Here is a 13,234-nt window from a genome sequence, read left to right as displayed (position 1 = left end):
TCAAACTGCTGAGGCAGTCTCCAGCAAAAAACCTTTTTCACACTGACCCATTTCAGATCTGCGTGAGCAACTCTTTCTCATTTTAAATTCTGCACTGATGATCTACCTCCACGTTACGTTGTTAGCTTGCTGTTAAAATAAGTTAGCCCAGTTCTTGTTTCTGATCCACTTTTCAAATGCATGTTTGTGTGGCGTACATACTGAGTGAGTGGGTGAAAAAAAACCTTTCCTTCAAGGCTGGTTAATTTGGGTCACTGGGTTTTTCGATGGATACAAAGCATTTCGTTCCCCTCCAAAACGTTCCCTTTATCACTCAAAACCATCCACTCGTTGCTGGGACTTAGGTTCCACAAGCCCTCCAGTACCTCGTCCAAATAGTCGATCTTGTAGCATAGGCCTAGGCAGTCGGTTTCACCAGACTATTTGACTGTGGAGGCCACTGCTGTCAAGTCTAATTCTGTTCTTAGCTAATGTCCACACTGAAGCTAAACGTAGCATCGCAGCCTGTGCCGCAGCAGAGATCAGGTAACTTAGCACAGGTTGGGGATCAAACCTGAAGCATTCTGGTCTTTTTGGCTCAGTATACCAAGTTGGGCCTTTACCCAGTGGGTAACAGGAGAGTTACACCACCTTTCTAAATGCTAATGGAGTTATGCACATCAACAGCAATATTAACTATAAAATACAGTACAGGTAGACTATCCTTTATCCGAAAACCTCAGGACCAGCCGAGTTTCGGATAAAGGAGAATTTCGGATTTCGGAAGGTGGGTCGGCGGGGGTCCGTGCGCACGACTTACGCTGACGCTCAGCGTAAATCAGTTGGGGTCGGCGGGGTATGCGGGGGGGGGGGGGGGGTCGGCGGTTGTTGGGGCCGGCGGGGTCCGCGGGGGGGTCGGCGGTTGTCGGGGCTGGCGGGGTCGGCGGTTGTCGGGGCTGGCGGGGTCCGCGGGGGGGTCGGCGGTTGTCGGGGCTGGCGGGGTCCGCGGGGGGGGGGGGGTCGGCGGTTGTCGCGGCTGGCGGGGAGGTCGGCGGCTGGCGGGGTCGGCGGTTGTCGGGGCTGGCGGGGTCCGCGGTTGTCGGGGCCGGCGGGGTCCACGGGGGGGTCGGCGGTTGTCGGGGCTGGCGGGGTCCGCGGGGGGGGGGGTCGGCGGTTGTCGCGGCTGGCGGGGTCCGCGGGGGGGGTCGGCGGTTGTCGGGGCTGGCGGGGGGGTCGGCGGTTGTCGGGGCTGGCGGGGTCCGCGGGGGGGGGGGGGGGTCGGCGGTTGTCGCGGCTGGCGGGGTCCGCGGGGGGGGTCGGCGGTTGTCGGGGCTGGCGGGGTCCGCGGGGGGGTCGGCGGTTGTCGGGGTCGGCGGGTTCGGGGCCGGCGGGGTCCGCGGGGGGGTCGGCGGTTGTCGGGGCCGGCGGGGGGGGTCGGCGGGTTCGGGGCCGGCGGGGTCCGCGGGGGGGTCGGCGGTTGGCGGGGTCGGCGGTTGTCGGGGCTGGCGGGGGGGTCGTGCGCACGACCTACCCTTTATCCGAACTTCCGCAACCGGAACCCTCTAAAAACCGAAGGTTTTTTCGTTCAGCGTAAGTCGTACGCACGACTTACGCTGAACGAAAAAACCTTCGGTTTTTAGAGGGTTTCGGTTTTCGGAAGTCCGGATAAAGGGTAGTCTACCTGTATGAAGTATTTTCAGCACAGCCTTTTGAATTTAAATATTAAAACATTCTTCTACCAAATCAACAAGCATGTATTTTACAAACTATTATGAACAACCACCTTCTTTCTGAAACTGGGCTGAACAGTACACGGGGGAGTACTCGTACTGAATTTTAGGTGCGGCAATGCTCATATGACGAGTTTGGTGTGTCCAAGTGCAGAGGCATCTGTTGTGTCAGCAGATGTTCCATCTACAGGAAACTTTGTGATATCCGGCACTGACGGGACCGAGCTGTTGCTGTCCCATCAAAACTGCCGGACAAACCAGCGCTAATGTTAAAACATACGGAAGCTTTTGAGCTCCGTATCTAGCAACAAACCCTGTTGCTTAGCAACAGCTTCTAAACAGTCGGCCGTAGCTTGCAAGCATCTCTGTAGCTAAGCAACAGCTTTAGCTAGACCTTGCAGAGCCTGACTAGTGAAAAAAAAGCAACGAAAAGAAAAAAAACTTACTGAACCGACTCCTGAATTTTGCCGGTGGCTCGAGCATTCCGGACAGTTAACCTCCGGATAAACCAAAGTTTCCTGTAAATGAAGCAGTACATTAATGGCCCAGAAATTCGGGTCTCCACAGGTGAGTACGCACAGGGTACTCACCCGTAGGCCCAATGGAAGTGCCGGTTTCCTGCATGCATGAGAAACCGGCACTTCCGTTCCCCTAAAAGGGGTTCAGAGATCGAACGCGTGCGCATCGAACTTACGTTTTTTTTGCAGATTTTCCCGGGAAGGTAAGTCTCCAGAAGTTAGACATGGGCCTGCTTTTTACAAGGTAAGTGGTGAATTAATTAAAATTAAAACATTTTTCCCCACAGGTTTATTACTTTTAAATACTTTAAAGAAAGCTAAGTTTATTTTTAGCCCCGTTAGAAAATAAAATTATTTTTTTCAAAAATTTAAATTATTTAAAATAGTTATTTCATGTAATTTATAGTTTATTTTAAAAATGTGATTTAAAAAAAAAAAATTATTTGAAGATTTAGTGATGTTTTGGGGCTTGTAGTATTTATAGGTTTGACAGCCCTTCCTGCTACCATTGACTCTCCATGGCCCACGTGATCCCAGGGGACGCATCGAACTAACTGCGCCCCTGGGATACGCAAGCACTGCGCGCCGGAAGTTGGAGGAGGCTCAGGATCGGAATTCCACGGGGGCCCACAGCACAACAGCCAGCGCGCTAGGTAAGTGCAGGTCGGGGGCTTGCACTAGCGGGAAGCCCCCGACCCGAATTTCTGGGCCATTATATCTATATCCACATTGAAAGAAAACAAGACCTTAGCCACAATTCTTCCCCTCCCTCCACGGTACATCACATACTACAGATATTGCCGAGAGTCACTGATTTCTTATAAAAAGTGAAAGAACCCCATCTTAATTTTATCAGTTCAATTATTTGCTTGTCATTTATCATTTGTTTCACTTTTTTTTAATTAGGAAATCTGCTGTTCACTGAAGCAAAGTGTAATCTAGTAAAGTCAGTACTGTTGTGGCTTTGACAGTCAAGGATCAGCAATTTTCTTTCCACTATGTCCTATAACTGTCAAGTTTACTGCTCGGGATGTTTTCGTGTCTCTCGCATTTGGATAATCAGACAAAATTGTTGGTGAATATCAGAAATGTCACTTCACTGTCAGCTTTCAGTCCTTGACATTATTAATTTTAGTTTTCATTGCTGGATCTCAAGTTTAGTTTCAGTCATTGAACAAATTTAGTTTGAGTCTAGTCTTTTATGCCCAAATTTCAGATTAATTTTGGAACAAACTTTCGTCAGAATTTTAGTTTTTGCTTACCATATACTGTATTCTTTTGTGTATTCTGGATCCCCCTGCAACAAATTTTACATTTCAAAAAATGTCCTAATTGATGCCTTTTCACAAAACTCACAGGGCCATGAGAAATTATAAACTGCGGCTCCCGTGCAGTACTGAGGGAGTGCTGCACTGTCGGAGGTGCCGTTTTTCGGTTGAGATGTTAAACTGAGGCCCAGTCTCCCCTCTCACATGGATGTAAACAATCCCAGGCATTATTAGAAGAGGAGCCGGGGAGTTTCTCCCCAGTGTCCAGGCCAACATTTATCCCTCAACCAACATCACTAAAACTGCTAAGGATCCAATGCAATTATTGACATATTCCTGGGGACCCCCTGCAATTATCGACATACTCCTGGGGACCCCCTGCAATTATCGACATATTCCTGGGGACCCCCTGCAATTAATGACATACTCCTGGGGACCCCCTGCAATTAATGACATACTCCTGGGGACCCCCTGCAATTATCGACATATTCCTGGGGACCCCCTGCAATTATCGACATATTCCTGGGGACCCCCTGCAATTAATGACATACTCCTGGGGACCCCCTGCAATTAATGACATACTCCTGGGGACCCCCTGCAATTATTGACATACTCCTGGGGAACCCCTGCAATTACTGAATTACTGACATACTCCTGGGGACCCCCTGCAATTACTGATATAATCCTGGGGACCCCCTGCAATTACTGACATACTCCTGGGGACCCCCTGCAATTAATAACATATTCCTGGGGACCCCCTGCAATTAATAACATATTCCTGGGGACCCCCTGCAATTACTGACATACTCCTGGGGACCCCCTGCAATTACTGATATAATCCTGGGGACCCCCTGCAATTAATGACATAATCCTGGGGACCCCCTGCAATTACTGACATACTCCTGGGGACCCCCTGCAATTACTGATATAATCCTGGGGACCCCCTGCAATTACTGACATACTCCTGGGGACCCCCTGCAATTAATAACATATTCCTGGGGACCCCCTGCAATTAATAACATATTCCTGGGGACCCCCTGCAATTACTGACATACTCCTGGGGACCCCCTGCAATTACTGATATAATCCTGGGGACCCCCTGCAATTACTGACATACTCCTGGGGACCCCCTGCAATTACTGATATAATCCTGGAGACCCCCTGCAATTAATGACATCATCCTGGGGACCCCCTGCAATTACTGATATAATCCTGGGGACCCCCTGCAATTAATGACATCATCCTGGGGACCCCCTGCAATTAATGACATAATCCTGGGGAGCCCCTGCAATTACTGATATAATCCTGGGGACCCCCTGCAATTAATGACATACTCCTGGGGACCCCTGCAATTACCGACATAATCCTGGGGACCCCCTGCAATTACTGACACACTCCTGGGCTGCAATTATTAACATACTCCTGGGAAACCCCTGCAATTATTAACATACTCCTGGGGATCCCCTGCAATTATCGACACACTCCTGGGGACCTCCTGCAATAATTGGCACAGTCCTGGTGTACACCTTAACTACTGGCACATTTGTGGGGACTTCTGCAACAACCAATAGACTACTGGGGACCTCCTACAATTATTGACACACTCCTGAGGACAATCTGCAATTACTGATGCACTCCCGGGGCATCTGTAAATACAGATAAACTCCCAGGGACAGCCTGCCCTAACTTCCAAAAAACAGCGCCAGCTACCCAAAGGAAAATGGCGCTATTACTGCATGAAACGTATATTATTACACAGTAACAGAAATAACATGCTAGTAAGTCAACAAATACAGGAACCCAATGACAGATGTACAGAACTCTGATGACCTTGCGGACTTCAGTTTGGGAGCAGTGCACTTTGTGGTGGAATCAAATGTAGGAGTACACCCGAGGAAGGATGTCAAGGCCTTGGAGAGGGTGCAGAGGAGATTTAACCGAATGGTACCAGGGATGAGGGACCTCAGTTACGTGGAGAGATCAGAGAAGCTGGGGTTGTTCTCCTTACAACAGAGTCGGTTAAGGGGAGATTTGGTAGAGGTGTTCAAAATTATGAAGGGTTCCCATATAGTAAATATAAGGAGAAACTGTTTCTACTGGCAAGATAGTCAGTAACCAGGGGACACAGACTTAAGAAAATTGGCAAAAACCCAGAGAGGAGATGAGATTTTTTTTTACGATGGTAGAGGCAGATTCAATAGAAACTTTCAAAAGGGAATTGGATATATACTTGAAAAGAAAAGGAAAATTTAAAGGGCTATGGGGAAGTGCAGCATGGTGGGACTAATTGGATAGCTCTTTCAAAGAGCCAAATGGCCTCATTCTGTATTGTAAGATTCTATGGAAATGCTTGTATCAAGCATGCAGAAGTCTCGACAGGCATTCTCCGAGTTGAAACTCTGTCTTACAGGGGCACGTAGAGAATAATAAATCACATTGCACAATGAAATGACTGAAAAACACAGAGTAGGAACTGTCGACATTGAATCAAAAGAGATTACATTACCATGTACAATGGGCTTCTTATCCTGGTGGCTATACATTTTAGTTTCATCTCCTGTTGAAAATTCAATCCTCCATATTAACAGAAGGGAGTTCATATAACTGTGTGTTTGAAAACCTTTCAGCAGATCTTTTGCATTTAACTCTTGCTGGACAGACACCAGCGTTACATACCGTTAAAGGCAACTAAAAATATGAACCAGATGGTTAAATGCTTTAAAGGTTCTGTTGCAATTCTGAAGAAAATCCGATTAGAATTACATCAATGTGAACTACAACTATTGGTTCATTACTGACAGTGCGCCTACACTGGCATTGGGAAGGTGAATGATTTTGAGACTCATGCACCATTTAAGCAATTTTCGTGGGTCAAGAGACCAAAATATTATCAGGATGATCAGCAGGCTGTCACTCATCCTGTGTTTGCACAACTACAGGGGATTAGAAGAGGAGTCATGAGATGAGACAGCATGGATCTTGACTCCCTGATATTGTGTACAGTTTTCAGCACTGTAACATGGTAGGTTGGGGATGGGGGAAGCCCTGTCTTGGAGTGACTGCAAAGAAGTACAACAGATTTAGTAAATGGGATTGAACATCTGAACTATGAAGATAGAGTAAGGACACTAGGAATGCTTACATTATTGGAAAAAGACAACTTAAGAGGTGATCTTACAAAAGCATTTAAGATACTCAACGGAATAGATAATATTGAACATAATTTTTAGATTCAGTTTAACAGGAGCTCCTGGTGAAGAGGACAGAGATTTAAACTTCAGTAAGATTGGATTCATGCAAATTTAAGATACAAATTCTTCATGAAGAGCATGGTAAGCATGTGGACAAACTGACCTAGGGAGGTTGTGGAAGTGAAGTATGTTATAAGTGTTATATAAGAGGGATATGGATGAGTGTTTTGTCGGACATGGCTATTAAAAGGTATCAGAGGTAAAGTGGGCTAAGAAGTGTGAGACCTTTGGGCTAAAGTCTTCGCCTAATGGAGATGTAGTCTTAGGTCCTTAAAGAAATTGGGCTAAATGAGAGGGAGAATGTGAGCTTAATGATGCCTAGTGATGTATCACGGGTAACCTCCTCCTGAAGCTTACAAAAGCAAAATACTGCGGATGCTGGAAATCAGAAATAAAAACAGAAAATGCTTGAAATACTCAGCAGGTCAGGCAGCATCTGTGGAGAAAGTGTTAATGTTTCAGGTCGATGACCTTTCATCAGAACGTTTCAGGTTGATGACCTTCCTCTTGAAGCCTGTTTGATTTCCTCAGGAGTCGGGGTGGAATTTCCCTGGAATTGAAATTGGCCAAATATTGTTTTTTCTGCCTCCCCAGGAGTTAGAATTACTAGCGGCATGGGAGGGCTGTGTACGAGGCTGCAATATCTAATGAATAGGATGGGCCGGATGGATTTTCCTCACAATCCTTTCTGTATAATGCTGGATAAATTAGTCAGCGTTAATGACCAGTTTAACCTGGTTGCCCTGATGTGTGATTTTGAGGTCCACAGTGACAGTACAAAAATCTGAAAGCCTTTTAATTAATATAAATAAGTGTGGTGAAGCCTCTGCTCCTGCACTGCTTTTGACAGGCTTAGATTAGTTCAAATAAAAGAAGCCACTGATTGTAGGATAATATATTCCTGTTTATTCATTTTACATTTTGAAGTATTTTTAGAGCAATTCATTATAAATGTGTCTCTCACTAATAGCACTGTGACCTCATTCATTTTACTTGATGACTTACTTTACCATTCTTGGTGTTGCCAGACAGGATTGTGAAAGGATAATATTTATCTATCCTGACAAGGCAGAACGGATTGCTGGTCCAATGTCAGTGCTAGGGCAGCACTAGAGCACACTGGTGCTGTCGTCTCAGTACTGAAGAACCATGGGACCAGACACAATTCATCTTTCCCTTTTACTTCAGGAAGCTTTTCACAAAGGGAAGGCTCATTCAGCACAGGTCTGTCAATAATATTATTCACCACCTTCTGAGGTTCAACCAGAATCTTTTAAAACGTGAAGGGCCATCAATCTGTCCTCAGCCAACACACATCCTCCTGATATACCCAACATCAAAGCTTAAGGCATGAGCCAGCTGCCAAAAATTCAGGTACCTCCTGTGTTCATCCTCTACAGGTACAAGTGATTCAATGGCATGTGGCTATTCTTCAGTTTTTTAGCAGCCGTCTCTCCAAATGGCAAGGTTACACAGTATGCATCAATCTCTCTCTCCCCACTCAACCTCCTGCAAACAATGTCCATGCTTAAAGTGGCTCAAAGCTTTCCCAAAGTGATCAAAGCACCAAAGCTAGTGTTTCAGAGTACCAAAAATTGCCTACAAAAGGCACTGCTTCTCTTCTTGTACCTTTGCTCTACTGAGACTGTGGGGTGTGTGTTTGGGGCATGAGGCCATAGGCATGATTCCCCCCTGAAATCCAATCTCGTGTTTAGTTGTTCAATGCAAGCTTTAAACTGTCTCTCTCAAATCCTGTGTTGAAATAGGGATTTGTTAGATCTTGTGAAGGAAGCAGAACTGAAAGTATTGCAACATAATTAAAACATTTATACTGAACATAACTGTTATACTAGGGAATTCACAGTTGAAAGAGTGCAGAAACAAAAAGGAGTAGCCCTTATAGCTTCATTGGTGTTCTCTATTGAGTCATATGAGAAGGCCCCAGGTTCAATTCTTGGTCTGCCTTGGGTCAGTAGATCACAGTTTAACAACTGATTTCAGCGCTCGAGCTGAGGGTGAGGTGGGGTGCAGGGAAATAACTTTTAAAACATCAGTGAAGTGCTCCTGATCTCGATCCAGTGCTTCCTGTTGGAAGGTATACATGCGGACGTCAGTTGAGGACAGGATCAGGAATGGGTTGATACCAATGTTCCCTTTAAGCTGCGCAGCCCTCAGGACCATCCGTGCAGCCGGCTTTTCAATGCGAAAAACCGCGTATGCGCGGTATTTTGAATGGGCCACACAGACCTTTAAAGGGGACGCGTACCCCCCAAAAAAGGAACATTGGTTGATGCACCACCGCGACCCCCCACCACAACAACTTGTATTTATATAGCGCCTTTAACGTAGTAAAATGTCCCAAAGCAATTCACAGGAGCGTTACCAAACAATATTTGACACTGAGCCACATAAGGAGATATTAGGGCAGGTGACCAAAAGCTTGGTCAAAGAGGTAGGTTTTAAGGAGCGTCTTAAAGGAGGAGAGAGAAGTAGAGATGCAGAGAGGCTGCCAATGGTGGAGTGATTAAAATTGGGATGCTCAAGAGGCCAGAATTAGATAAACGCAGATATCTCAGAAGGTTGTGGGGCTGGAGAAGATTAGAGAGATAGGGAGGGGTAAGGCCATGGAGGGATTTGAAAACAAGGATGAAAATTTTAAAATCGAGACGTTGCTTAACCGGGACTTGAATCAATGAATGATCTAAGCTTACACATAAGTGGCCACTTGGGCAATAAAACGCACAGAAAAATGAAACCTTCATAACTGACAGTTTGCTATTTTATCAGCCTAACATTCCTGGGACATCAAACATAGCAAAAGTAACCTTACCAATCAACAGGACATGATGGGTACATCACCATCCAGATGCAGAAGATAACAATACAGGAGGGAAGGATATTCCGTGTTCAGAATGCACTTACTAGCGTCCTTGCCATAGAATAAGAACATTGGATGTCAGCTAAGCAGTTACATTGAATGAGTGAGCATCTGTGTGTTCACTACACAGAAAGATGCAGCAAACTCCCATCAATAAAGGCTATGATTTGAGATATGTCAATACTATAATTTCAAACTGAGAAAATGAATCTCAGCACAAGTTCAGTTTTATCCTCACATTAAGGTCCTGGACACCTGCCCATCATTACCTCTACCATCTTAGGGGATTAAAAAAGAGGTAAGCAGGATCTCTTTGGGGGTCAAGTTGGCTTCAAGATGACACGGCTGATGATAGGTGGAAATTAAGTCAATTCTCAGTAATCCAATACCCAAGTAGGTTTATTGGCACTGTTTATTGATCAAGCACTTTCATGGGTAGGTCGACTCATTACTGGGAGGTTGGGTTCTTCTGACTCGACTCAAGATAACTTGCAACCTAATGCCCAAATGGGTGGAGTGGTTGAATAAGCAGCAGAAAGCTTACCAGTGCTGTGTGTGGCTTCAGCTGGTTAAATTCCAGTAATACCTCTATGCACCCTTAAGATCCCCAAGTCTGCTCTCTTGACAACCTGTATTTAAGCTCTCTGGGATTGGATGGTGCAGTCCCCTATAGGGAGAAAGTGTGCACTCAATACAAAACAAACGGAAACTAATTATGGAAATTGCTCAGTGGTTTGATTCAGAGTCTAGTATACGTTGTAATGGATTCTGTGCCCGTCAGACACCCAGCCGACCAAACAAAACAATCCAAAACCACAACTCTCGTTATCTACAATTCCCGCTCTCACAGCTCAAATCAACAAAATTAATTCTCGGCTCAATGCCTCCTCCCAAACAGGTAGAATTCCTCACTTTTAAAACCCTCTGACTGGCCCACTGCTCAATTACTGTAAACTGGAAATGTGAGCTCTTTCACAGAAGATCCTTTTTATTATTGATCACTGGCACAGTCCAAGAGTTGCCAGGTAACAGGATACACTGCCACTCTACCAGAGGGCTGCTTCTCCTTTTGAGCATTTAAGTTCCGCACTTGATATTTGAGGCAAATGGTGTTCGCCAATGGTAAGGAAACAAACCATGTGAAAACGCAGTCAGTCAATCGACTATATGAAAAACAGCTGCACTTTCCATCAGCGTTAACCTTTACTTCCTACCAGTTTCATTTTTTATTCTGCCCTTCCTCCATTGCGCAAGTCACATCACCAAAGTTCAACATTCCTCAAAAGTGTGGGGTGTCTATGTTCGAAATGATTCATTTCAGCTTAACAGTCCAAGGCCCCAGGAGGTCACTGCATCACTTGATAAGGCAAGTATTTCTGGGTAGGTTCTTCCACCACCTCTCGCACACGCCTGAACAGGGTACAAGTAAGCTCATTGCTTGATTGCCCCCTCACCTCTAAACTCCGGCCTCCCTTTCTCCCCATTACGACCATGCTCATCTTAATTTCATTGGATGCAGTTCTATTGCTTGGATGGATGATCCAAGATGGGCCGAATAGCCTCTCTCTGAACTTCCTTCTCTTGTTCCAGTCTCGGTCCAAATTCACTGCCCTCCTGACGTCCCCACTGTGATTAAATTACCACATCATCTCTTACTCAAATTCATTACTCATCAGAAGTGTAGAATTCCTTATTTCCCCCAGTCTTTCCTTATCCATACAATCCTAAAGTAGGAGTTACCTGATCATTACGTCCTTATTTACCGCACCTTCTCAAACTCTCTTCAACCTTGCTGGTGTCCTACACTATGGGCCTTGACCCTTCACGTCGAATTCTCAATTAAATAAAAACTGTTATCAACTTCGATCCAGAGTTCCTTACTTTTTGCCGCTGCTGAATATTGCTCATAGTGTCTGGCTGAAACTCCAGCTTGTCTGTTCGGCAGAATTTCCAGTACAGGATCACGATGATGATGACGACCACAATCACTGGCACCAGCACTGCCACGATGATCCACAGGTTCTTATTCTCGTCTGTTGGGGACGAGGTGGCAACACTCTCCACCGCTACAAAACAGAAGCCACAACAAATCATGGTATCCGAGTGAGACTGAGCTTCAAGGTTTCGCCTCTATTTCACATCTATCTCAGAAAGTATATGAATTCTCTGCTAAAGCTCACACAAATAAGAATTGTTACATTTTCAGTCTCACCTCCAGTGCAAGTACAATTGATTGGTACCAACTGGTAAAAGTACTAGTCATACCAGCACCACTACACAGGAACAGCTGGTTGCTGTAGGGTTTACCGAATTAGAGTGGCCTTCTTTCTCCTTATCCATCTTGTGACATACACAGGACTTAACTGGTAAGAAAGGTGACGAGGTGGATGTCTCCAACACATCCACGTGGCTTAAACTAGGATCTGTGCTGCCAGGAGCTCACGGCAACATACTTCGAAAAGCACCACAGGAGGCTGTGTCCTTACTTGCGAGACTGCTTCAATTTGCCAATCGAACTCCGCGAGGCTGGAAGTTGGCAGCTGTGAGAAATAGATAAATGTCGCACCCTGCAGCAGTGGGCACTATTTCCAATGCTGAGGCTGAGGCCAGTTGTTGGGGCAGCAGAGTGGGAGGTTTATTCTGCATCTAACTGTGCTATACCTGACCTAAGAGTGACACAGTTTGTTGTGTTCCAATTCTCTGGCATTAACATCTTTCAGAAAATTATGCATCCAAAAAATTCATAGAAAGAAAAACAACATTATTCATTAGCTTGTTGTGGGGTGGGGGGGAAGTGAGAAATGATTCGTTGCTGGAAAACATTTGGTGTAAGCATTTCAATAATACCCTCAGCTTAAAGAGATTTTGACCAGAATTACAGCATACTTCAGTGTCAGCATGGTTTGATGGTAGGTCTCACACCCCTCAGACAGAAAGTCTAAGCCCCACTCCAGGACATAATCTAAGTTGGCACTTCAGTACACTACTGAGGAAATGCTGGACTGCTAGAGGTTGCTGTCTTTCTGATTTTTTTCAGATAAACTGAGGCACTTGCGCAGGTGATGTAAAATATCCTGTGGCACGATTTGAAGATGAGTAGTGAGTTTTCCTGGTGTTCTGGCCAACATTTCTCCCTCACCCAATACCACCAAAAAAAATTCATCTCATCAGCTGGTGTGGGACCTTGCTGTGTGCAAATTGGCTGCTGCACTTGTCTACACAACAACAGTGAATGCAGTTCAAAAGTAATCCACTGGTTGTAAAATGTATTGGGATGTCCTGAGGATGTGATAAGGTGCTATATAAATGCAAAGCCTTCCTTTTAGCATTGACTGATGGTTCACAGGTTCAGAAAGGAAAGAACCATATGATCAAATACACTTACAACATGGGATTTCAAACTTCTGTTGATGGACCTGGGGGTCCATCCTGAGGAAATCCTGGCGGGGGGCCTCTTGACTGCAGATTTATGTCCATCTGCAATCAGTTACACGAAGGGAAGCTATCATTGCAGAATGATATTGTGCTGTGCTATTCTATGATTCTAAAACTTGTGTCCCGTTCCTTCTCCCACCCCCGAACCAAAGTTACAGCCTGGTTCAGCTGCAAG

At 45.5% G+C, this 13,234-nt stretch overlaps 1 protein-coding gene across 3 annotated transcripts in view; it reads right to left on the bottom strand.

Moving 5' to 3' along the window:
* LOC147105992 (UPF0606 protein KIAA1549) overlaps positions 1-13,234 on the bottom strand; it is a 319,715-nt gene that overhangs the window by 72,294 nt on the left and 234,187 nt on the right. For all 3 annotated transcript variants that reach the window (XM_086008618.1, XM_086008615.1, XM_086008617.1), the window contains exon 10: positions 11,506-11,690. In XM_086008618.1, the coding sequence (XP_085864744.1) occupies positions 11,506-11,690 (185 nt within the window). The remainder of the gene's footprint in view (positions 1-11,505; positions 11,691-13,234) is intronic.

The sequence above is a fragment of the Somniosus microcephalus genome, chromosome 16 (genome assembly GCF_052327205.1).
Source record: "Somniosus microcephalus isolate GS21.2 chromosome 16, FLI_Smic_1.0, whole genome shotgun sequence".
Taxonomy (NCBI): domain Eukaryota; kingdom Metazoa; phylum Chordata; class Chondrichthyes; order Squaliformes; family Somniosidae; genus Somniosus; species Somniosus microcephalus.
The sequence above is the reverse complement of the archived record's forward strand: the minus strand, read 5'-3'. Positions and strand labels throughout refer to the sequence as shown.